Raw genomic sequence first — 23,394 nt, forward strand, 5'->3', positions numbered from 1 at the left:
GCTATGACTCATTAGTTCATAATGGTTAAACGGATGACTCATGCGTCGTGTCATGCTTTGATAGCCATCACAGAATCATGTAATTTATAACGCCTTTTGTGTCAGCGCTAATGTGTTCCAGTTTACTTTCTGGCTTTGGTTTGGATAAATGGAAGTGCGTCAAAGTGGGTTAATGAACTGCCTAAAATATTGTGTATTAAACACATCCTTTCTGCCAAGATCTTCTGTGTGTTCAGTAGGTTTGTATTGCAGCTGTGGCACTGAAAGCATATGTGTTGTATCCGTCAGATAACAATGGGCGTCATACAAGAACCACTCGTACGAACAGATGCGATCTTAAGTGGCTTGTACGAGCGATTTAGAACTTGCCGCATTCACCAATTTTCTCTCGTATTTTGCATTTTTTCTTAGGCACAAACATTGTTTGCGAGTGGTCCAATCCAGACCTGTTGTAGGAGTCCTGTGCAATAGTCTGCTGTTATCCGAAATTAGTTTTTCACTAATGGATTTATCTGTTCAATATGTACCTCAAAGGGAGATTTGTCAAGTATTTAATACTCTTAACGTGGGAGTGGGCAAATATGCTGCTTTATGCAAATGTATGTACATATTTATTATTGGAAATCAATTAACAACACAAAACAATGACAAATATTGTCCAGAAACCCTCACAAGTACTGCATTTAGCATTAAATATATGCTCAAATCATAACATGGCAAACTCACGCCGTACAGGCAACAACAGCTGTCAGTGTGCTGACTGGACTATGACCTGCCCCAAACTGCATGTGATTATCATAAAGTGGGCATGTCTGTAAAGGGGAGACTTGTCGGTAACCATATAACCCATTTACATTCACATATCTAGAGGTCAGAGGTCAAGGGTGCCCTTTGAAAATGGCCATGACAGTTTTTCCTCGCCAAAATTTAGCGACGTTTGGATCGTTATTTAACCTCTTTTGCAACAAGTCAGTATGACATGATTGGTACCAATGGATTCCTTAGGTTTTTTTCTAGTTTCATATGATACCAGTATCTTCACTCTAGCTTTAAAACTGTACAATAACTACTTTGAAGCAATTTTGAGCTGGAAAATATAAATTATACTTCATAATTGTTATTATCCTGTTTGACTCTGGAATTCAAATTAATTTGATTCTAAATGTATTCATATTGCCTAACGATATCATCATTACTTTAAATTAGCCATTGATTCTGTTGTATAACACTAAAATATCAATATGAACATCTCAAACTACAAAAGACTTAAATTATGCACTAATTGAAGGTTGATTTGTCTGTATGTCATAAGGTCAACAGGAAGTGTAACCAGGTGAATCATGGCTGACTTCTTTTGGATGTACGTTAGGCCCTTGGAAGAGAGTGTCTGTAGACAGTGTGCTGATATATTGGCAGAGACAGATGAATGGGGCAGGAAGCATGGCCTTATATGGTATCATTGGGGCATTAATTATGCTGATTTACAATTCTCATGAATGACGCACAGATGGCATTCATCATATTTATGCAGGTCATTTACACAGTTATCTGAAGTTAGGAGCGTTTCCTGAATCTGATGTGACACACTTGTATGATCCCACGGTATAAAAAAGTAAGAGAAAGTTAAGACAAGAATAGGAAAATGTTCTTGCATGAAGGCCCATTGCCTCAAAGTAATCTATACAATGTCTCTTCAATATATAATGTGTTTTTATTTTAGTTTAGCACCTTGTCATGTCTGGCCTTCATCATTTGTTACTATGCTGTTAGTTACTTCTGTAAAAACCAGGTGCCTGGTTTTATATTTAGAAGCATGATGGCATTCATCGGTCTCCGTGTCTGTTTCTTTGGTTCTGTAGAGCATATCAAATCCAGGTCAGACCTGAGAGACCAGTTCAGGTCAACCCTGGCTGGATTTGGTGAGTCCTAAAGTTTTGAGCGAAGGTGTCTGAGATTGCTCCGCACCATAGCTGCTTTGTTGCTGCTTCATCTGCTTTTGTTTGTATTCAGCTCACCTACAAAGGAAATTACGCCGCAAACATCATTTGCCTTTTCATAAAGATGAAGCACTTGGCATACCTCCCACTATTAATTTTCTGGGCCGAGACTTGACAGTAGAATTTATGGCAAACTACAGGATTGTTTGTAATCACAGGCTCGGTTCCTCCCATCAAATTATGTCACCGTTTTGATATACCACCTGCTAACTGCTGCTGTAAGTTATTTGAATGTCACATCTGACACCCTCTGTTGCCCACAGCAGTGCTATTACTTGTTACAAGTCATGGCTGTTGTGTTATCCAGACAGCAACATCTGTTGCCATTTATACTGCTGCGTTACTTGACTTGCATGCAACTCTCCTGCTCGCACTTTGCTAAGGATTCTGTTGTTTGGATGCAGAATGTGTCGTGTTGCAGCTGTTAATACTGTGGTGTACTGGCTTGTGATGTACAGTGTATTCTGTGTGTGTCTGAAAGTAACTGTTAGTGTGCGCTGCATTGCAATACTGCTATTCATCATGCTTGTTCTGCTACATGGTGTTGCTGCGGTGTTTGTTTGCTCTGCACATACATTATTTATTTCTATTTTCCTGCCTCTTTGTCTGTCTGAACCAGGAGCAAATCACTCAGTGACATCCCGATGGTGTACCCGGTGCGTAAAGTTCCTGATGGGAACACCATCTATGATTTGGACCAGGACATGGACATGGCAAGGGAGTGCAATCAAGAAAACAAACGGAGGTGTAGCGTTGCTGCCAAGGACAGTGAGGCTAAGTGGCATGATGTAAGTCTGGAAAAGTCTGTTGACAAAACAATCTCACTACACTACACTCCTTTTAGTTGCTGTTAGTGTGATATGCTGAAAAAGCTCCCCATGTTCTTCAGCAGATAAAATCTGCCCAGATGTCTTGGAATTATAGTTGATTTATTTTTTTTGTTAGCACTTTAAGGACTTTTCTTCCATGTTGATTTAAAAATTGAAAATTAAAGTTTATTCTGTACCTTGATTGTGGCAGTTAATTGCGAGATTGGTAGCATTTCTATTGCGTCTGCACGGTTCTCAACGTGGCAACGGCTGAGCCGGTGGCTTGTAACTTACTATGCTAACAGCGCTCACAGTGAAAACAATAGGAACACTTGTGAAAGCGTTTTACCTGAGGGGGGAACCGGAGGGTAGGTGCTACGCATCCGCAACTGCGCCGTTGGTTGGGGCGGCGTTATCAGCTGTAACTGCGAATTTCCACCAGATCCGGTGACGGAGGGCGTCTCAACGCTTTCCACTCATTTCTTATGGAAAGCAGGAGAAGCAGTCGCTCAGTGCATGGTGGCAGTGTTGCGGTGCATTGGAGGGGGTCTGTATTTGCATCTAGTTGAGAAAAAAATGATTGTTTTGTCTACCACCATTCCAAAGGTACTGAAGAATGAACTTTCTATCTCAACAAATGGATGGTTTTCTAGAGTATAATCAGTCGAAAGAAAATGTGTTTTCAGTCTTAAAATATTTATAACATTACATTGAAGTTATAACAGGGTTATCGTGTTGTTGTGCATTTTGTTTCAGGACTTGACAAAGTGGAAGAATCATCGCAGAAGCACCAACTCTGACCTCCGCAGGGAATCAGTGGACAGAGAGCACGTCATTAACCAGATGGCCAATGGGGCTGTGATTAAATTTGAGAAGAACGAAGCACAAGGCAGAATGCTGAAGAGGTACGCTCCTGCTACAAATGTAATGTGAAATGTTATGTTAACTCTTCCGAACCCTGTTGCTACCAACAATTTATTTTAAGTGTGGATTAAAACAATAGACTGTATATACAAAGTGGACGTAGTCACCGTGATGTCACCCATTGGTTTGTGGACTGTCGTTTTGAAGCCTCGAGTTTGGCATTTTGGCCATCGTCATCTTGTTTTTTTGCAACCAGAAGTGATACTACAAGGTGGGGCTATGTACAATTGAACGCTGAATAAGACATTTTTAGGCAACCAAAGTGTTAAATAACTTTCATGAACTGAAAACACACTGTGAAAGGGTTAAAGTTGTAAGACAAAAACACAAACAACTCCCAGACCGGATAACGCCGTGGTGGCGACCTGTCAATCACAAGGTAGCCACGCCCTAAAGCAAACCCTGCTTTATGGTCTATTTGACTCTAAATGGGACCATAATTTACTAAATGAACATCATGCTGTATTGAAGAAGACTTGAAACTAGAGATTGAGACCATAAATTCATGTTTACAATGTTTAGAGGTAATAAATCAAGTGAGAAGTAGGGTCATTTTCTCATAGACCTCCATACAATCTGACTTCTTTTTGCAACCAGAGGAGTCGCCCCCTGCTGGCTATTAGAAAGAATGCAAGTTTAAGACACTTCAGCATTGGCTTCACTTAACAGAACTGGAGGTTGCCCACTGATTAAAACCTGCTGACCTCACTGTTCAGTACGCCACAGTGAACTCATGTAATATGACACACATCCCCCCCACCCCCACCCCCATCTTTTCTGCTTCCTTTATTACATTGGCTCCTCTTTCCTTACATGCCAATTCCCCAGAGACCAGCAGTCACCACGCAGACATTACCCTGCCCCTCGTCCTTACTCCATCTCTCCTCCATCAAAATACTCAAGCTCTGATCTCCGGCCACATACTCGAGCTCTGCTGGCTCGCAGCTACGCCATTGAGGCACCTTTCAGCCCTACAGCTCCACTAAGCCCCCACAAGCAGGTACGTTTACAGTTACGTTCTGTTTTGCATCCCTGACCTTAATCAGTGTCCCTGGTTGTGTTGCCTTTAGTATAATTGTAGTGAAAGTGATAACAGAAAAGTTGCATGTTACCAAATCTCCAGCCTGTGTTGACTTCTTTATTCTCAGGGACCATCGGTTGGAGCCATGCCTGCCTCTGATGGGAACATCCTGGAAGAGGAGACCCAGGTTGCCTCCTTGGCTTCAGATGGAGCAGGAGTTACCACCCCTTCTCCCGACTGCCCTTTCAGCTCCCAGACCCAAGTCAAAGCGCAGGGCAGCCCTGCTCCTCTCCAGCCCACATCTGAACTGGCCCAGCCAGAAAATGTTTTTACAAACCAAATCTCCACTCTGACCACAACCACAAAGTTAACCAACACCAGGGCTGAATCCATGTCCAGTCAGAAGGAACTTCCATTTTGCGTTGATCCAAAAGTTCCCACTTTCATCCCTGATGCTGTTAATCCGGCAGGAGTTGATGCTCTGGAGGACTTGCCCCACCAGAACCACAAGTCCCAGGAAGAGAGTCAGAGGGCATCTTGGGAACCAGCTGCGGAGCAAGGTGGAGGCCAGCAGGCTGCAGGCGTCTACAAGTACTTGTCCAGAGCTGGGTCGTGGTCCGGCTCAGCCAGCCTTCCTCGTGGTTACCGGAGGTCCGAGGGCTCATCTCGTCTCTCTTCTGCAATCACAGCCAGACCCTTTGGGATGAAGCAGTCCAGGATGTCCTCGCTGCCGAGACTGTGCAACGTGAGTTCATTGGTTATCACAGCTATAGCACTGTTGTTCTTTGAATGTACTGGAGATTAAATGTTCTCTATACAGTATTCAGAGCATTAATATTGCATCAAACAACAATTTTCTATGTAAAGATATAGAGGAGTAATGTCTACCTGAGCGGAGAATGAAGTCACCCTCCCTCTGTGTGTGTTGTAATCAGAGATTCTCCTCATTTTGTTGACATAGCCGGCCGGCCGTGTATGCCTTTTTAGCACATGTTTGTGCATGTGAGCTTACCCCACTGGCTAGCTCACGGCTGCCGCTCTGCACTGCGCTCATATGGCGTCCCTACCGACGACGCGGTCACAGAGTGTACAGTAGCACCCACCCTCCAGTTCCCCCCCAGGTTAACACTGTTAGCTCTGTTACCGTTGTTCTCACCGTTAGTGCTATTAGCACCGTTAGCTGTTGAGAGCCATGCTTAGGCAATAGAAATGCTCCCAATATCGCATTTAACACGGTTAACAAAATGGTATCCATAGTTGTTTTCCTTTCATGGTACAGTATAGGCTTAAAGAATAAGTTTGGTGTTTAGTCTACATTTTTGTTACTGTCGAAAAATTCCATGAAAAGACCAAAACCATCTTTTAAAACGGGTCACAAAGACATAATGCAAATTTGTATGTATGCTAAATAATTTCCAAAAGCAGCTGGGCACTGTAGTTTTTAGCAATCCTTACTCAAATGGGAGTAATTAGTGCATTTGTCTGGGACTATTTTCAGCTGTGGATTAATACACATTGGCACGCTAACAAGCATTTACATCAGCAGGACAGTGCAAGTGGGATCAACTCAAAATACTCCCATGATCATCATAACAAAAGAGCATGTCACCTGGCGGTGTGGCTTGTTGATGAGTTTTTAATTAATTAGTTTTGTGCTCTATGTTGGTCTTTTTATGATATGTGTTGATAATAATAGTAATACATTTTTGTGGCAACTTCTTGGCATACAGGTAGGCGTACATAAAACATTTAACCAGTACTGTTAACCATTGTTTTTTGACTACCATCCTCCCTCTCTATCTTCCTCAGATAAACCTGGAGCACTTGTCTAATGGATATTTCTTTCTAACATGGTCACTTTTCAACAGCCCATCCCCGCGATTCCTAAAGGAATAAGTGTGTCTAATTTTGAAATCTAGACGCTCTCAAAATCCTGGTGATGGATATGGTGTTGGGACTGGGATAAACAGTATAGGACTGTCTCTCCGGGTGAAAATGAGCGTGTCGGAGCTTTTAAAGTAGAAGGACCTGCCACCTGCAGATTTTATTGTACAGTGTGGACGGTTGTAATTCTGTCTTAATGGACAGTTGGTGCTCAGGAGGGTGCATAGGGACTTGTTTAGTCAGCCAAATAGGCTCAAGCTAGTTAATGTAATGAGAGCATTTCCTGTTTGTGAGTACTGTATGTGAGTGAGCTTGTGTTACCTTTTGTTTTCTTGGATCGACCTCCTCATTAATAATAGAAACGCTGCTGCACCATTGTGAACAGCGTCAACTCACTACAAGATTACACACTTTTATTTTCATATGAGGCTGTTGGTTGTAGACATTCAGTACCAACTGTCTTACGTCAGCACAGTCAACACGTCAAGTGCAGAGTAAATGCGTCAATCAAATGTATCTGTGCTGTCCGTCTGAGCACATCTTGTTTTTGTTAATCTCCAGGTAGACGACAACCAGGGTCTGCTGATGAAAAATGAGAAAGAGGAATCTGTTTCTCCAACCACCAAATCTTCTCTCAAAAGACAGACTGCGACCGCCTATCTGACGGGTCAGCAGCCGGCTTCAATCAGACTAGAGAAAGCTGACCAGGCGAGGCAGAATGGTACCGAGCAGAGGGAGGAGGTGAAATGTGCCACTCTCTCCAGCCAGACGTCCTTCCAGACCAATGGCTACCACCATCAGCCCTACACCCACACCCAGCTACTCCCGCAGCCTTATTCAAACCCGCAGACACACCACAACAAAAGCTTGACCCTCCCATCTAATGCAAGCACTGACCTTCCAAAGGTATGTTAGATTATGTTCAGCACACAGCATTTGTACTGTGTATATGTTGATGCAACTAGGATTGTTGAATTGTTTGATCAAACTGTACTCTTTATAATCAGGGATTATCAAATCAATTATCGGTCAGTGGCGGTGCCCGTTGATCAATAGAAAAGCTAAATGAGCCACTGTTAGATTAGAAGATCACAGGCAAATGGATGGAAAAATAATCACTTTTCTAAGTAGTTTTAAGTGATTTTTACTTTGAGCAGTGATCAGGCACTGCTCACTATCTGCTAATATTTATTGTGACTTAAAGGGGACCTATTGTGCTTTTGTGCTTTTTCCCTTTTCTTTAGTGTGTTATTTAGTTTTTTGTCCATGTTACAAAGCCCAAAGACCACACCAAAGGGGGTTACTCTCCCCTACAGAAACATTGCTACTGAACTAGGGCTGTCGCAATAACTGCAATATTGCAATACCACGCTATTGACAAACCAACCGCAGGGATGGCAAGCAACCGCCGCAACCGCTACGCCAGCAGCGTGACGAGGCATCGAGTGTCTAAGCGCTGCACATTTGGTGTTTTTTTTTTTTGTAGTCACTGATAGTGAAAATGTTCAACTTTGGGTAAAACGCAACACCTGCACTGTCACTTTTAACCCAGCCGCCCAATCACAATGGAGGAAGGGCGGTACAAATACCACAAAACCAACTGTCACATCCTGCATGTAGGCTACAAGTGCTGAACAACAGCAACAATGGAGGATAAATTAATACACATAGATCGGCGGGTCCGTCCTGATCAGATGAGATGGAGATGGAGATGAAAAATGAGAAGAGCCTTCTGTGTTTTTCCTCTTGACTTTACTCGTTGGTTTGCTTTCCTCACACCCATTTCTCTTCTCGTGCACCGATTCGCTTAAGCTGAACCGCCAATCAGAGCGATCTCTCAACATCTTCAACATGATGAATCGGCCAAAAACACTCCAACATTGGCAGATTAGAGCCGACGATGCGGGACACACCAAAAAATTAGGCTGACGGACGCTCACCGACGACCCCAAACTGTCCGACGGCCGACCGCGGCTTGCTGTGTCAGGGCCTTAAAACAGAGCATTTCAGACAGAGTGAAAAGGGGTGCAGCAGCACAACCAGTATAAGAAAAATAAAAATATTTTTTGAACATTGAAGCATGTAGACATATTCTAGTAGAAACCCCAAATAAAAGTATGCACCTGAAAATAAGCATAATAGGACCTCTTTAATAAATGACAAATAAAATAACAAATAAATGACTTCTTATTTTCACTGCCTGAGATGTCATGATCAGGGAGGAGAAAGAGCTATCCAGAATTTACATTTTGTAATTAATGATTGTTCTTATTTATGAAATTAGTAGCTGAAACAAAAACATTAATATTTTGTAACAGCAAGTCAAACTTAGAAACTAGTGTGGTAAACAGACATGGAGCAAACGGCAAACATTTATATTCCTGCAGTGTCTTCCTTCACCCACACAGGTGAATCAGCCTCTAATCAGCAGAGTAAGTGAAAACACCTGTGTGGGTGTGCAGCCCGTTAAACAGTATTAGCCCTAAAAGGCCTGAAGCGTGCTTATACGCTGAGTCACCAGCTTATCTTTTTCAAGCTCATAATGTTCTGTTTTTTTTACGCTGTGTGTGTGTGTGAGGTGTTTTTAATATTCTGCCCTCCTTATCTGAGTAAATGAGGGATGAAGAAACGCCTTTCATTATAATGGTGAACCAGCACAAACTGAAGGCACAAACATGAACGTAGCATTGAAATCAACAATAAAACTTCACAAAGATGGCATTTGTTGCAGCGCTGCCGTGATGATTGCACCACATTGTACATAACAAACTGGTTCCTCCCTGGTGTGTATCTCTTACTATAAGGGTCTAGTTTCCAGCAGGAAGAACAGGACATTGGATCACAGGGTGTCACCTTTTACGTTTGTGTTTCAGGTGGATCACAGTGACATGAGAGTGAGCCTCACTCTTAAACCCAACAGCAGACCAGACTTTGGTTTCCAGACTCATTGGGATTCCACCGGGGCGAGAGTCAAATCCATTCAACCTGGTAAGACTTTCGCTGTATTTATCTCTGCATTGCTCAAATTTACCATCACATTTATGATTAAGCTGACATAGTGTTGAGTCTTTGCTTTGAACCTTGTATTGTAAAACAAGGACATTCTTGTGACGGATGGATGGCAGTGCTACATTGTGCTCTCAATGTTTGTTTGTTTTTGCTTCTCCAAGAGTAAATTTGTTCTAACATCCTGCTCTTACAAAAAGAACAGTAATTCAAGACACTGACAGGTCTCAGCGCAGACAGAGCAGAGACAAATCGTCACTATCGAAACACAAAAATTAGGTTTCTGAGACAGTTTGTTGAGCTAAGACAAAGCTGGAAAAGAGCAAAAAGTCTCTTTTTAATGCTGAAAAAGAGAAATGTCTTTATAGATTTGGACTAATGGCATATGTGACATGGTTATTAGGATGTTGATGTTTATTTTGTGTGCATTAAAACTACAAAACAACCTATAAAATGAAACCAGTGATTTAAACCTCAAGTATGAATATTTAATCAGAAGTGAGAGAGGTGTCACTTACTCGCAGCGATGTAGTTTTGGCTCACTGGCCTACTTTTCAACTTGGAACAGCAACCTTGTCCTCAATACTGCAGCTCAGTCGGTGCTAAACAAATCACTTCTGAAGCTGGTACATTTTTTTTTTTTTTTTTTTATGCATTGCTGTCCTCATCTTTCTTCATTTCCCTGACGCCTGTCCCTCCCTCCCCAGGCAGTCCAGCGGAGCTTTGCCAGCTGTGTGTGGACGATGAGATTGTGGCTGTTAATGGAGTTGCGGCGGCACACATGAACTACATCCAGTGGAAGGATAAAATGACATCCTCCCTGCAAAACGGCAGTCTGACCATGGACATCCGGCGCTATGGCAACAAGGGTAAGATAATGAGTCTCGTCTTTTACCTTAGCCTTAATTATTTGTGATAATTTAATCTAACTTCTAACCGGTGGTCACAAACAGTAACAGTGTGGCCTTAGCGTTGATGGTTGGTTGTTTTCATTAGATTGGAGCACCGGTGACGGAGGTCATCACAACCAGCCAGGCCAGAGCAGGATGACCCTCAATCTGACCGCCACAGCGCCCGGTCTGATAGGTTGCCCTGATCACCATGCCAACAGTGGTGCCTCTACAGAAACCGCAGTCAGGAAAGTGTCCAAATCCAACGGGCAGACGGACAATGTGAGCAACGTTTTATCGCTTCGGTTATCGCTTCAATTCAAAAAATGGATGCACAAAAGCTTCTGATAGTGCAGCTTGATAAGTGATGCTCATCAAATGATGTTCTTTCACCTCCCCAGGTTTTACAAGGTAAAGTCATGCATGGAGAGCTCGCTGACAGCCACAGGACAGCCAGAAGTAAAGGTAATGACAAGAATAAAGTCTGCAATAGCACATGTCGAACATCTAACTCCTCAGATACAGTATGTAATAATGTAATGTTCACCTTATCTGTCCTTCCTCCTAATGTAGATTATAGTAATATTAGTAGGAAAAATCAGAAAAGGAGGGAAGAATTTTTCAAACAGAAAGGTAAAATTCCAGTTTGAACTTTAGCTTTCACAAGCCAACATGTAGTCTGTTTTAATCGAAGTCTGGTGAGGTTAGTTTGGGCGGTTGTAAACGTAGTAATCGTAGTCTGGTGCGGACCAAAACAACCATCTCTCGCAAGTGGTTTGGTTTCTAAGCAAACCAAAACGCAGGCTTCCTGTGTGGACATAAGTTGAGATGGACACAGGTAAATGCAGGTTAACATGAGTGGGAGAGGACTGACTTGGACTTCTGCAGAAGTCTAATGTTTGCTTGATATCTGGGCCGAAGAGAACATACAGGATATGTTAAATACAGTCAATAAAATAGAGATAAACTGGAGAAGAGATATCAAAGTGAAAACACTTCAACAGCAATATTTTCCTCCTACACGCTCCTCAGCAAATATTTTTTTTTTAATTTGATCCATTTTAATTTGTGCACTGTGAACCAGACTAAATAGAAAATGAACCAAAAGTATCAATTTCACCCTGATTCGGACTAACCAAACGGACTATGGCTTGTGAAAGAGCCCTTAGACTTCTTGGGTAGCAGCTTGGTGGCTGGTGCTTGGCTTGGTTAATTATTGGGTATTTTAGTAGTATTCTAAGAAGAGGGCTGCTGATTTAAAAGGAATCAGAAGATGCACAGTGTATAGATGAGAACTTTCACTTTATACCACTATAATAATATTAGTCTCATACTTGAACAGTATTTTCATCAATGCAGCCTAGCTACTATTAAAGATGTAGCATTTTCACGGCGCTTGCAAACTGGGGCAAAAAATGGTTCTCATCTTGGCATAACTTTACCTCGCAACCACAGAGCTGACAGCACTGATCATGTCCATAACATACCATATCTGATGTGCAACAAATGCTTCTTTTACTGCTCATTCTTTTGCACAATGAGTGATGTGTAATGCTGTCCTTTGTGGTTGTTAATGAATCCAATGTGTGTCCTACAACAATGGCTTCTCTCTTCAGGCTCGGCGGGATTCAGCTCATGGGTTTACTTGTGTGGTAAATGTTTGCACTGTGTGTGCGTGTGTGTGTTTTTAAACTGTACTTTGGGCAACAAACTAGTTGTTGTGGAGCAACAAATGAACAAAGCGGATTTGTGTTGTGATGCAAAGTGTGAATACCATTTTTCTTTATTTACTAAGGCATGTTTAAGTCTTTGCTTAACTGTCTCTTTTTCAGTATTTGTGCGCTTTAAGGTGGGGATACGTTCGCAGATTAGTGAGCTGATTTACATACAGACTTGCTGATCCTTGGTCAGGTCTAGTCTGTGAAGCTCTGTAGACCTCTCACGCCACATGTGAACCATTTGACGTTTCATAGTTAAAGGGTAACTTTGGTATTTTTACCAAAGGGATAACGCTGTAACCGGCAGAAGCTAAACGAGTGAACGTTACTTTAGTGAACGTAACGTTACATTGACGCTGCTCACTTGCCCTTGCAGCGTCAATGTAACGTGTTACGTTCACTAAAAGTGCTTGTTTTTGCCGCTGACAGGCTCAGATTGTTATTAAAAGTGTCTGACAGCATTATGGAAAGGACCCTACAGAGAAATAAAACGTTTTCTTACCATTCTCTTGATCCGGTCTGTTTGTTATTGTGTTTAAGTCCCACTTAAGGAGAAGTCTTGTTGTGAAATCTGAATAACCGTATTCTCTGACTCAAATAAATACAGGCGTCCATCAAACTCAAAGACCTCATCCACATTGTCGAAATCATCTAAATATTCAGCCATTACATTGAAAATCTTTTAGATAACACTAAGACGCACTTTCTGTACTCCAACACAACAAACTCTGCCCTGCATTTCCACCATGGATGTATTCCACTATTCCACTGTTGTCTTCCAGATTTCAGAACGTTTCTCCTTGAGCGAGACTCTTTCCATAATGTCAGACACTTGTAATAACAATCGGAGCCTGTCAGGGCAAAAATAGGCACTTTTAGTGGATGTGAATGACGGTGCCAGCTTGCCCCAATAGCACCATATTGCCGCCCGTGAGCAGCTGCCGTCTACAGCACTCTCCCTCAATACTGGACCAATTTCAGAAATTGTTGTTGCTTTTAGTCAGACACAAAAACAAACAAAGTACAAAAGGTACCCTTTCGTGAACAAATATTTGAGTCAGTCCTAAAGGTAAAGCTCTACAAAGAGAAAAACAACAATTCATTTTGTCCAACATGGTTGTATTTTGGTCTTCAGTAAACATTGTTTCGTAGCAACTGAGGCATCTAGCAGGGCTGTATACTTAATGTTCATACTGTTTCTGGCTACACCCAAAGGTTTTGTGCTACGTAGGAAGATGCTGTAAAACATTTGTCAGAGGTCAGCAGGATAAACGAAGTATGAGGGTTTTTTTCTAGTTCAAAACCAGGCAAAGACTTGCAAACAGTCGAAAATACATAATGCATGATCCAGTGTATTTTAAAAATGCTTTGGTTTCTCAGTCTTCTAATGTGTCCCCAACCTTTGTGTGGCGTATGTGTGGCCTTGATCATCTTTAGGAGCTACTGTATCATGTCCTCTCTGCTGACCTGTTATTTTCTCTCACAGGAGGTTCAGAATCTGCAATATCCGATGTGAGTTGCCACACCGCTTGATCAAAGGATGTTTGTATGCATGTTCAAACATAAGTTATGCGTATGTGTGTTGAAAGAGTTTGTGATCGTGTTTGAGCCACACAGTCTGTTTGTGCATCACCAGCTCCAGGTGCCATCCCTCAGCCCCTCCTCATCCAGCTGGTCGTGGGACCGTGAGGAGGATCGGAGGCGCCAGGAGAAGTGGCAGGAAGAGCAGGAGCGCCTCCTACAGGTGAAGACTTGTGTCCCCAACACTGAACTACACAGCACAGTCCTTGTTCATTTGAACTTCATCTAAAGTTTACAGCTAAATGTATGTGTGTGTGCGCGCTTGTTTTTTTTTTTTCAGGAGCAATACCAGCGGGATCAGGAGAGGCTTGAATCAGAGTGGCGGAGGGCTCAACAAGATGCAAAGGGGGAGTTATGCAGGAAGTCAGAGGTAATGTTGAGTGGTCCTCTGAGCCTTTTCCAAGCTGCAGAACATTTTTAGTTAGAACTGAGAGATCTTAAAACATATTATGAGATTTTCCTCTATAAAGTCACCATAGAAAAAGTTTACCCCAAGCACTGTAGTTGCATGAACCCTCTGAGACCCACAATAGACACGTTTTTGTCTTTTTTAGGGAGGTACGGGGGGTGTATAGGGGGAGATAGCAGGTCAGCAGTTTATGCCACATAGAAGTGGTGTACATCATCTGAAAGCTGGGAAACTGATGATTAATTAGAGATGCTGCTCAGCACCATTTGTCAAGTTGTTCTAGTCAGAAATCAGAAATGAACATGAATTAATTAAAATAAATTGTAAATGTGTATAAGGGTTTAGAACAGTGTGATGGAAGTATATGATGTCCAGCCCCATGCTCTATTATAATTTTGAATTCTTATCAAGATCCTAATATTTCATCTTCCCCACATCATGATGTGATGATATTAGACTGGTTAAAGTATGAGTTGGTATTTTTGATCAGCAGCTCTGACACATGTGATTACCGTGCTGACGGGAACAAATACAACCTGCTACACCTTTACTGCTAATTAGACGGACGTTTTCTGGCTTCTGCTTTCCCTTCAATACGGTTTTAGGAATCCCACAGGATTCATTAGAGGGTCCCTGGCCCACTTTCAATTTCAGTGCTTTACATGGTTTCTATAGTGTCATTTCTTTAATCACCTCGATTTTGAAGCAGAACACCTTTGTTGAGAGCCCTGCCAGCGCCCAGCTCCACGTGAATGGATTGATGAGCAAAACCAGAGGAGGAGGAGAAGAAGAGCAGAGCCCTGACCGAGATGAGCTGAAAGAAACAGGATCAAAACCTCAAAGTAATGAACGAGGAGAGCAGCGTGACAAGATTTCTGAACAAGCCTGGTAATTCAACTTTTTTCTCCTCAATATTGTCAGCTCCTTATCCATCCTTTCTGGGTCTAACAGTGTCATGCATGTGCAGTTATTGTGCTTACTATTGAATGAAAGTTTGAGGAACTTTATTTCGCAATTTTTTAACATGACTTGTCATAATCTTTTTTACATTGCTGCTGTTGCTGAATCTGCTGTGCTTTGGCTGGGCCTTCATGTTTTTCACGCTGCACCTCAGGGCTGAGGACTCCTGTGGCTTTGCTAAGCTGTCTTCTGCACACAGGTCAGAACAACATTAGCTCTGTATGACTTAGACATACTACTCTAGGACCTTTTACGCCCAAAGCTAAATATTATAACTAGTCCTGTCTGCTTGTGTGCAAACATAACACAGTATTGTTTGTTCCAAGATATTTAATATGACATAATATAGCTATTTTCATTAGGTGGGTATTATTTACAACTCAAGCAAACATCAGCACGCAACCAGTTTGGTGTAGCCCCTAAAAGCAAAATAAAAAAAAATAAAATGTAGAGCTGCAACGATTAATCGATTAGTTGTCAACTATTAAATTAATTGCCAACAACCATTTTGATGACTAATTAATCGGTTAGAGTAATTTTTTAAAGGAAAAAAAAGTTAAAATTCTCTGATTTCGGCTTCTTAAATGTAAATATTTTCTGGTGTCTTTACTCCTCTGCACAGATTTTTCACCATTTTCTGACATTTTATAGAATAAACAACCAATCAATCTAATTGAGAAAATAATCATTAGTTGCATCCCTAAAAAAAAATCTTTATCAAAGATGAGTATTTTTGTAGAATAATGTGGACTGTCTGTTTTTTTTCACCCATAGGGCAAAGTCCTTGTCAACCCCAGCATTAGCTGGCCCCCTCAAACAGACCAGAGGTTAGTCCACCCTCTCTGTCATGATATTCACCTCTGTTCTGCTGATGTACTGGGCTGACCCCCCCAAACTTTGATTGGTTCAGGTGATGAGAGGAAAAGAAAAGGAAAGTCCAATGCTGAGAAAGACAGGCAGCAGATTTTGGAGGAGATGAAGAAAAGGACTCAGCTTCTGACCGACAACAGCTGGATACGTCAGCGCAGCAGCAGCTTTTACAAGGAGCCCATCTATGTCGGGGCTCCTATGAAGAGGTGGGTGTATTTGCACCTTTAGGCAGCCGTTTGTTTCACAACCTTTGGTTATGACATTTCCTCCCCGTGTTTTACCCTCTTACTACCATTTTCTGAACTGTGACGTCTTCTCTGTAGGTACGAGTCTTTGGAAGACCTGGATAGTTTGCGTCAGTCCTCACTCTCGACCGCTACATTCAGTTACCCTCGTCCACACTCGGCTGCTGCAGGTTACTGCGCTCCGAGTAGGAACTCCTCCTCCCGCTACAGCACTGGATCAATGTTGTCCCAGCGACACACATTTGATTCCTCTCAACATGGCAGGTATGTAATGCATTAGAATATAAAGCCTGTCTCTCCTGTGCATGTTGTGGTATTTTCTGTATGGCGTCATTGATTTTTGGCCTCACACTGTTAACATGTGCTGCCTCAGGATGGTCAGTGGCAGGAGGACTTGCTGTGTGTGTGAGCGTGTCCTGGGTAGTGGGGCAGCCATGGTCATAGAGGCCCTTAGTCTCTGCTTCCACCTCGCCTGTTTCCAGGTGAGAGGTCATGACCGGGTTGAGGTGCAGTCACAGTAGCTCCACTCTTTGTGAATAATTACTCATTCATGAATCGGCTCACGTTTTTGGTACGGGTCAATCTCGCAGGTCAGAGTTCACCTTTGTTCAACTTTGATCTGTGAGTTCACGTGATGTAATGTGCCATCACCTTACACAATATTACGCTGTCAGACTAAAAAACACAGCATTGCCTTCCACCTATTGTGCACATTTTCACCTTGTGCATAAAAATATAGCAGACATTTTTTTAAACTTGGCTGAGGTGGAAAAGTCGGTGTATATTTAAAACAATATGTGACTCGGTGTAAAGGAAACTGCAAATAAATCCAGACATACTGTACATGAAGCATGTGACTTATTTGTCACTCAAGCTTTTGCTCCACTGAAGAGGAACTGGATCTAGTGTGTGTTACCTTTTGTCAAGGTTGAAAGGAGTAATAAAGTTTGCCGTCCTGATTCGGACTACGGAGCATCCGGCGCAACTCAACCAGCTCCGCAGAACGTGATTGGTTGATGCCTTTATCCATGGTGTGAAAGCTCAGAAAACCAACCTTGTTACGGAAAAAAATTGCTTTTTCGCCACGTAATATTTGCGTTCTATGTGAAAGTACTCATGATAAAAAAAACAACAGTTCAAAAAAATATATCGACATGCGAATTAATCGCATGAAAAGAAACGCTGCTGGTGTGTAACGGCCTTTAGGCTGTGTCATCACTGCCCAGTTGGCGACGGCCAAAGCACTTTGAGCTTCACAACAGCTCTTCAGAAACCTATGGGTGACATCACGTAGATTATATCCATATTTTATAGTCTATGATGGAAACGCGCACTAATTTGCATTTTCTCTTGCTGATTTTCTTGAAATTTGTTTAAAATTTGCACTACATTTGGATGGAAGCGTGCCTAGAGATGGCTTACACACCCTTTCATTCTGCCCAAAGTGTATTACCCGCATCAGAACCGTGACTTGACCTCCTTTTTTTGGTGCTTATTGTGGGAAAATGTAATTAAGACTGAAGACTAATGTGACTGCACAGAAAGGTCAGTAGGAGTCTCATATCTGTAGTTAAAATCATATCAGCTTTATAGGCACCTGCTAGCAGGAGCATTTCTAACACCTTTCCATGCTTCTATCTTTCCTAACCAGTCTGTTTCCCAGTCTGTGTCAGGCATCTGGCCTCATGCCGTAGTCCTGTGTGCTATTTGTCTCTTATTTTCTGCATGTGTTTTTTTTAGGGGAAGACGCCAGCCCGCTGTCCTGCTTCGCTTTTAGATGCTTATTGTGAAAATGTCTCTGGCAGACGACCCCCACATTTAGTCGACCTTTTGTTCATTAGCATGTAGATGTAAAAGTCGACTCACTCTTGCAACTCTCTGCTCCATAGGAGTTACAGACGCACATAACACTCATAGAATATTAATATGCTATATGTGTTTGTACGCAGGAACAAAGCTTGGTTTGTTCTGTGTTGGGTGGCGGACAATCTGGTGAAATGATTTAGACACAAAAGGCCCACGTTCCAGGTCAGCTGGATTTCTTTTAAATAGTTCTGTACTTGTTTTCTCACCTCTCTCCCTCCTCCTCTCAGTGTGTGGGCTGCCACCGGCATCTCGGAGGAACTGAGACTGGAGTCCAGGTTCGAATCCGAAACAGGAAGCCCCACTGTGAGCCCTGTTATTTCCAACTCAAGTGTGAGTACCGGTCTTTGTGAGACTTCAATACAATTGTTCTTTTTTGGCCAATTTTCCTTGCTGTGAAGAACAGGAATGAATCCTAATCATGCACTTAAAACCAAATGTACTTGGACTGGGCTTTATCACTGTGCAGGAAACTAGCACTTCATTTGCTTGTCAAGTAAAAATCAAACGGTATCATTAATAACGCTTATTATTAACATTTTAGCCGCTGGTGCCCCCTCCATGTGACCAACATGCTGTACTCCAGATCACAGAGTAAGCAGCCGAATCGCTGGGAACTCCTGTTGGACAAAACTACACAGCCAGGCCATGACTTAAGTCTCCTATAGTAATTGAACTACGATGTGATATTAGATCTTAAACAATCTGCAGATCTATATGCAAGGTAGACTTTTTTTAATGGCTGTTTTTAAGCAAATGTGCTACTTAGTTTGTCCTTTTTCTGCTAATTCTTTCCAAGAAAATGTAGAATTAATATATGAAATAAAGTAATTGTGAGAATTATTAGTGTTTGCTTAATGCTTTTCTTAATGTTAGTGTTGCTATTTGTCATATCCTTGTTCTATATTTGACCATTAGTACATTAAAGATATCAGATATTTCTTGTTAATGTAACCCATGTATGGAGGCACATTTTAACTTGTACTGAGGCACTTTCTGTTCTGTTGTAATCTCACCAAGTGCACTTTGGGATAAATCAGTGGTATATATAATGCATCTATTTGTCACCTGAATATGGGAATCTTAACTGAAATCTTTTTGTAAATAAAGTAAACTAAACATCTATATGAGTTTTTATATGTTGTTCCTTTGTGTACCACATGGTGGCATCATTGGTCTCATAGTAAAATAGACATTTCAGTGTCAAACTGTGGATAAAAATGTCATTTGAATATGCCCAAATTATTAGAGCAGTAACTATTTTGTAATGTACAATATGACTTCTGTTGCTAATATTTTATGACAGTACAGGTACTTGCCAGCGTGTACTAATATGACTTTAACTGACAACAATGGCATCCAGTAACAGGGATCCAAAAATTAACAGCAGCTACAAAGACGCAGCACATTTCACATGAGGTGTTTTATGCCGTCAGAAGAAACTGGACAAAAAGAATAACCTGTTATTTAAATGTCAACAAATCTTCTGCCTGTCCTGATTTTGTGACAGAGTTCATCTTTTAGTTAATCTTGTAACAAACCAAACACTGTGACTTTTCCTACTTGGGCCGGAGTCGATAACGTCACTCGCTCCGGAGTTAACCGCCGTTACTCCACTCAGCCGCCGGGAAACAAGACAAAGGAAACCTCTGTTGGTCTTGAGGAGCTGCAGCATTTATTTCTGCACAAACTGCAACTTCCACTGTACATTCACTTGATATTCTCAGAGCTAAACTAACTCTGTCTTCTGCTCCACCAGCTCACTTGTTCGCTCACACATTCCCCGGCACCCCCCTCTCTCTTGCTTCACCACTCACTTTTTACGTACACACACTCTACACACTGACTCTGCTCCAAATGACCGACACTACTCTTACAAAAACTGGCTCTAGATAGGGCCATTTGCGTTTTTATGTCAGCCACCGTAGTTCCTCTTCTACTGTCCTCACTCCCAACTCGTCAAATACCGCCGTCTGATAAAAGCCCGTCGGCATCGGAAACTGACTAGGGATACACCGAACCAACTTTTTCAGTCCTGATAGCAATACCTTGGCTTTGGGTATCAGCCGATACCGAATACTGATCCGATACCAGTGTGTAATTAATAAGCTGTATGCCTCACCGTGTGGAAGTGATTAATGTGACTAATAAATACATAGATATAGATTTAATTAATTGTTCTTTATTATTGTGAGTCACGTGAATTGTTGGTCATGTGATTCATTGGTATCGTCAGCCCTGTGAGTCACGTGAGTCGTTAGTATCATCAGACCCATGAGTTGTTAGTCATGTGACTCGTTAGTATCGTCAGCCCTGTGTGTCACATGAGTCGCTAGTCAGTGAAGTTAGCGTCAACCACGACCGTCGGAGTGAGAATGTGTTGACTTGGCACACGGAAGAGGTTTAAATCTGCAATCTCACCGCTAGATGCCGCCAGATGTTACAAACTGCACCTTTAATGTTTTTAGCAACAATTACAAAAATAAACAGCTGAAGCAGTGCACTGCTGGAGTATAAAGGAACTCCTTCTGCTTTTCATAATTTGTAAAACTTTTTACTAGTTGCCACTGCAGAGTTTTATTTCTCCTTTTTATAGATATACCAATTCCCATTAAAAGCTTGTAAACAGACTTTTTTTTCTGCTGAATTGTGTTGGGATAAGTAAGAAGATGTTTTGTAAACTGACCTTTAACAGGAAATTGGTGATGCGAGGTTGAAGGGACAAAGGGGAAGAGAAAGTTTCCTGTTTTAGGGCCTTTAAATTAGGAAGTGGCATGAACTAAAACAGATTGAGGTTCTGACATCCCAAATTAAAGAACAGCCTGTGGTGTGGTGTGCCCATGTGGTTAAATAAAAAGTTAAGGTGAATTGTTAACATTTGAAAAATTAGTTTTGGCTTATAGATCACCATTGTTTGTATCACACGGTAGGCTGCACTGCAGTAATGTAGCCTGTGTGTGAGTAAACAGCAGCACAAAACAGTGTTTCATCCATATGAGGAAGTTGCATAGCAATGCAAATCACGCATTTGCAACAGCTCACACACATCTGACAGTTCTGTCTTAATACTATCGTTCAACTCAGATGTAGCGGGAATCTCAGCGCAAAGATCAGTTAGGGACTCCGTACAAAGATGTTATTTAGGTCGCTGTGGCGGTGACCACATGGTGGTTTTTCACCTTGGGAGAAATCATTTGTTAGTTCTTGGAATGCTGAACTCTCTTTGGCGCTCTTGGCGTGATGGATGGAAATGTTTTTACAGTTGACTGTGACCTGGTCTTTTGGAGGGGAGAGTTCAGTTCCCTTAAGGCACAAGTAGAGACATTTTTTCAGCTTCTGACATGCTCCATCTGTTAAGGATGATTCCAGCCTGACTCATTTAAGTATCACAAGTACAGTTTGCCGGAAACAGCAGAGGGTCAAACAGCCCGGGCAGGCTACATATGTAGAGACATTAGTTACTTCAAGCTTAGCTTGAGAGTTGAAAGATTAACTAGATGGATTTAATGCTTTTATACTTTGCACAAAGTTTTTAAATGTCTAACTGATAAGTGTAAATGGGAATAAGTACATGAGACACATGATGGAAGCGAACTGTCTTTAGCATCACTGGGACATTTTTAATAAGCTACTGTTTCTGTTTTTCAGTTTATGGTTGCAGAGCAGCCAAGTGGAAAATCATGACTTTGGTCTTCATAAGAAGATTTAAGGCTCCCATTTGGTTTGCTTCAGAGGAAACAATTGTTCATTCAAAGTTTCCCAAAGAGGTTCTCTGTTCATTTGGCCACAGGTTTTTATCACTGATTAAAAGTTTCCTCACTACTGGCTCTGTCCTGGTCTCTGTCAAAGTAACATTTATCCAAGGTTTTAGAGAAAGTAACTTCCTCTTAGTAGTTTGGTCAAATGAATATGAGTATCTTTGAGCAACTGTCATGTTAAAACAATGTTTGAACTGTGCTGTGCTGTTGACACAGGGGGGCCAAATGGGCTGCCCACAGAAAAAACAAATAGGGGCCAAGCTACTGGGCCCTTCATGGGCCATCCCAAAACGGGGCCCACATGGGATACATCAGACCGGCAATACGTAATCCAGAGTAGGCTCATATGACCACGCCCCCTTTTGGAGGAAGCAATCCCTCGTTCCTCAACAGCGTAAAGAGAAGAAGTTGAAACATGTCTCCAAATTTCAACTTAAAGGAACCGGTATCTATAATAACGCTATGCCGAAGAGTTTCTGAGTAGTTCGTTGCACCAACAATAAATTCAAAAACGCCGATCTCTGATTTGCTCCCCTGCCGTGTCCTAAAAAAGATATAATTGAGGGGCTTCATGGCTCCAAGCTATAGACCAGACCAGCATCGCGTCATCACCAAGGCTGCTCTCCCTTTTAGAGGAAACAGAAGAGAAAATTACAAAAAGCTGTTCTGTAGCGAGTTAACCTTTCACGCTGAGATTTGAAGCACACACGACACATTAATACTAACTCTAAGTGTGGTAAATCACTAAATGATGCGTGTGTCAGTAAGTTTGCCCGTGCCCAGTAAACCCACACCTACACCTACCCACAAGGACCTCTCAGGGCCATCGTTAAAAAATGATCTTTTTGAGATTTAATAATTGCTGTGTCTTGATGCACGTGCCTCGGCACACCGATAACAGCACACAGCAGAGGAGTGAGAGACGAACGGGGGAAAAGCTGAAGCACACAGCGATGTAGCAACCTGTTCTCATCTGTCAAATACAACTGCTTTGTATCTAACAGAGCTAAAGGGGGACTTCTTTCAGACCCCAAGGGGCGTGACAAAGCAGCGATATCTGACGACATGCACACCCTGCACGCTGGGGTTACAGCCCCACGTGGGGCTAAAAGGCTGTTTCCAGACGCCCAGAAGCGTCCCGAACATAGGACATTAAGAAGAGAAGAGAAAATCCAGACAGAGGGCTGCAGGGTCTCTGCAGAAACACACTTCTAGTGGGGCATAAGTGATGATTGAGAGGGATTATTTTTGTTTTTTTCAGGAAATTCTTGCATATAATAACTTTAACTACTGAGATGTGTTTTTTGAGCAATACAGCAAACAGTTGGAGTGTCTGTAACACAGCTTGATATTAAAACACTGACAAACTGACACAGGAAGCAGTGAGGAGGAAGTGGGCGTGTCTGTGCTTCGCAGATATCTGGCGAGTGTCCTCTCAGGGCAGCGTCACTGCTGTAAC

At 42.1% G+C, this 23,394-nt stretch overlaps 1 protein-coding gene across 7 annotated transcripts in view; it reads left to right on the forward strand.

Moving 5' to 3' along the window:
- The window catches only part of lmo7b (LIM domain 7b), a 36,738-nt gene extending 17,436 nt beyond the window's left edge, over nucleotides 1-19,302 (forward strand). For 2 of the 7 annotated variants that reach the window (XM_037754282.1, XM_037754292.1), the window contains exons 10-30: nucleotides 1,860-1,919; nucleotides 2,617-2,785; nucleotides 3,563-3,711; nucleotides 4,559-4,730; nucleotides 4,879-5,496; nucleotides 7,197-7,541; nucleotides 9,509-9,623; nucleotides 10,349-10,510; nucleotides 10,638-10,813; nucleotides 10,933-10,996; nucleotides 13,736-13,761; nucleotides 13,886-13,993; nucleotides 14,111-14,200; nucleotides 14,946-15,127; nucleotides 15,354-15,398; nucleotides 15,974-16,026; nucleotides 16,110-16,275; nucleotides 16,393-16,578; nucleotides 16,688-16,796; nucleotides 18,408-18,510; nucleotides 18,722-19,302. In XM_037754282.1, coding sequence (XP_037610210.1) covers nucleotides 1,860-1,919; nucleotides 2,617-2,785; nucleotides 3,563-3,711; nucleotides 4,559-4,730; nucleotides 4,879-5,496; nucleotides 7,197-7,541; nucleotides 9,509-9,623; nucleotides 10,349-10,510; nucleotides 10,638-10,813; nucleotides 10,933-10,996; nucleotides 13,736-13,761; nucleotides 13,886-13,993; nucleotides 14,111-14,200; nucleotides 14,946-15,127; nucleotides 15,354-15,398; nucleotides 15,974-16,026; nucleotides 16,110-16,275; nucleotides 16,393-16,578; nucleotides 16,688-16,796; nucleotides 18,408-18,510; nucleotides 18,722-18,744 — 3,121 coding nt within the window. In that variant the 3' untranslated portion in view covers nucleotides 18,745-19,302. The remainder of the gene's footprint in view (nucleotides 1-1,859; nucleotides 1,920-2,616; nucleotides 2,786-3,562; nucleotides 3,712-4,558; nucleotides 4,731-4,878; nucleotides 5,497-7,196; nucleotides 7,542-9,508; nucleotides 9,624-10,348; nucleotides 10,511-10,637; nucleotides 10,814-10,932; nucleotides 10,997-13,735; nucleotides 13,762-13,885; nucleotides 13,994-14,110; nucleotides 14,201-14,945; nucleotides 15,128-15,353; nucleotides 15,399-15,973; nucleotides 16,027-16,109; nucleotides 16,276-16,392; nucleotides 16,579-16,687; nucleotides 16,797-18,407; nucleotides 18,511-18,721) is intronic. The other 5 variants (XM_037754302.1, XM_037754326.1, XM_037754332.1 and 2 more) reach the window with 5 other exon arrangements.
- Nucleotides 19,303-23,394: the final 4,092 nt, after the last annotated feature.

Source organism: Sebastes umbrosus, chromosome 2 (assembly GCF_015220745.1).
Source record: "Sebastes umbrosus isolate fSebUmb1 chromosome 2, fSebUmb1.pri, whole genome shotgun sequence".
NCBI lineage: Eukaryota > Metazoa > Chordata > Actinopteri > Perciformes > Sebastidae > Sebastes > Sebastes umbrosus.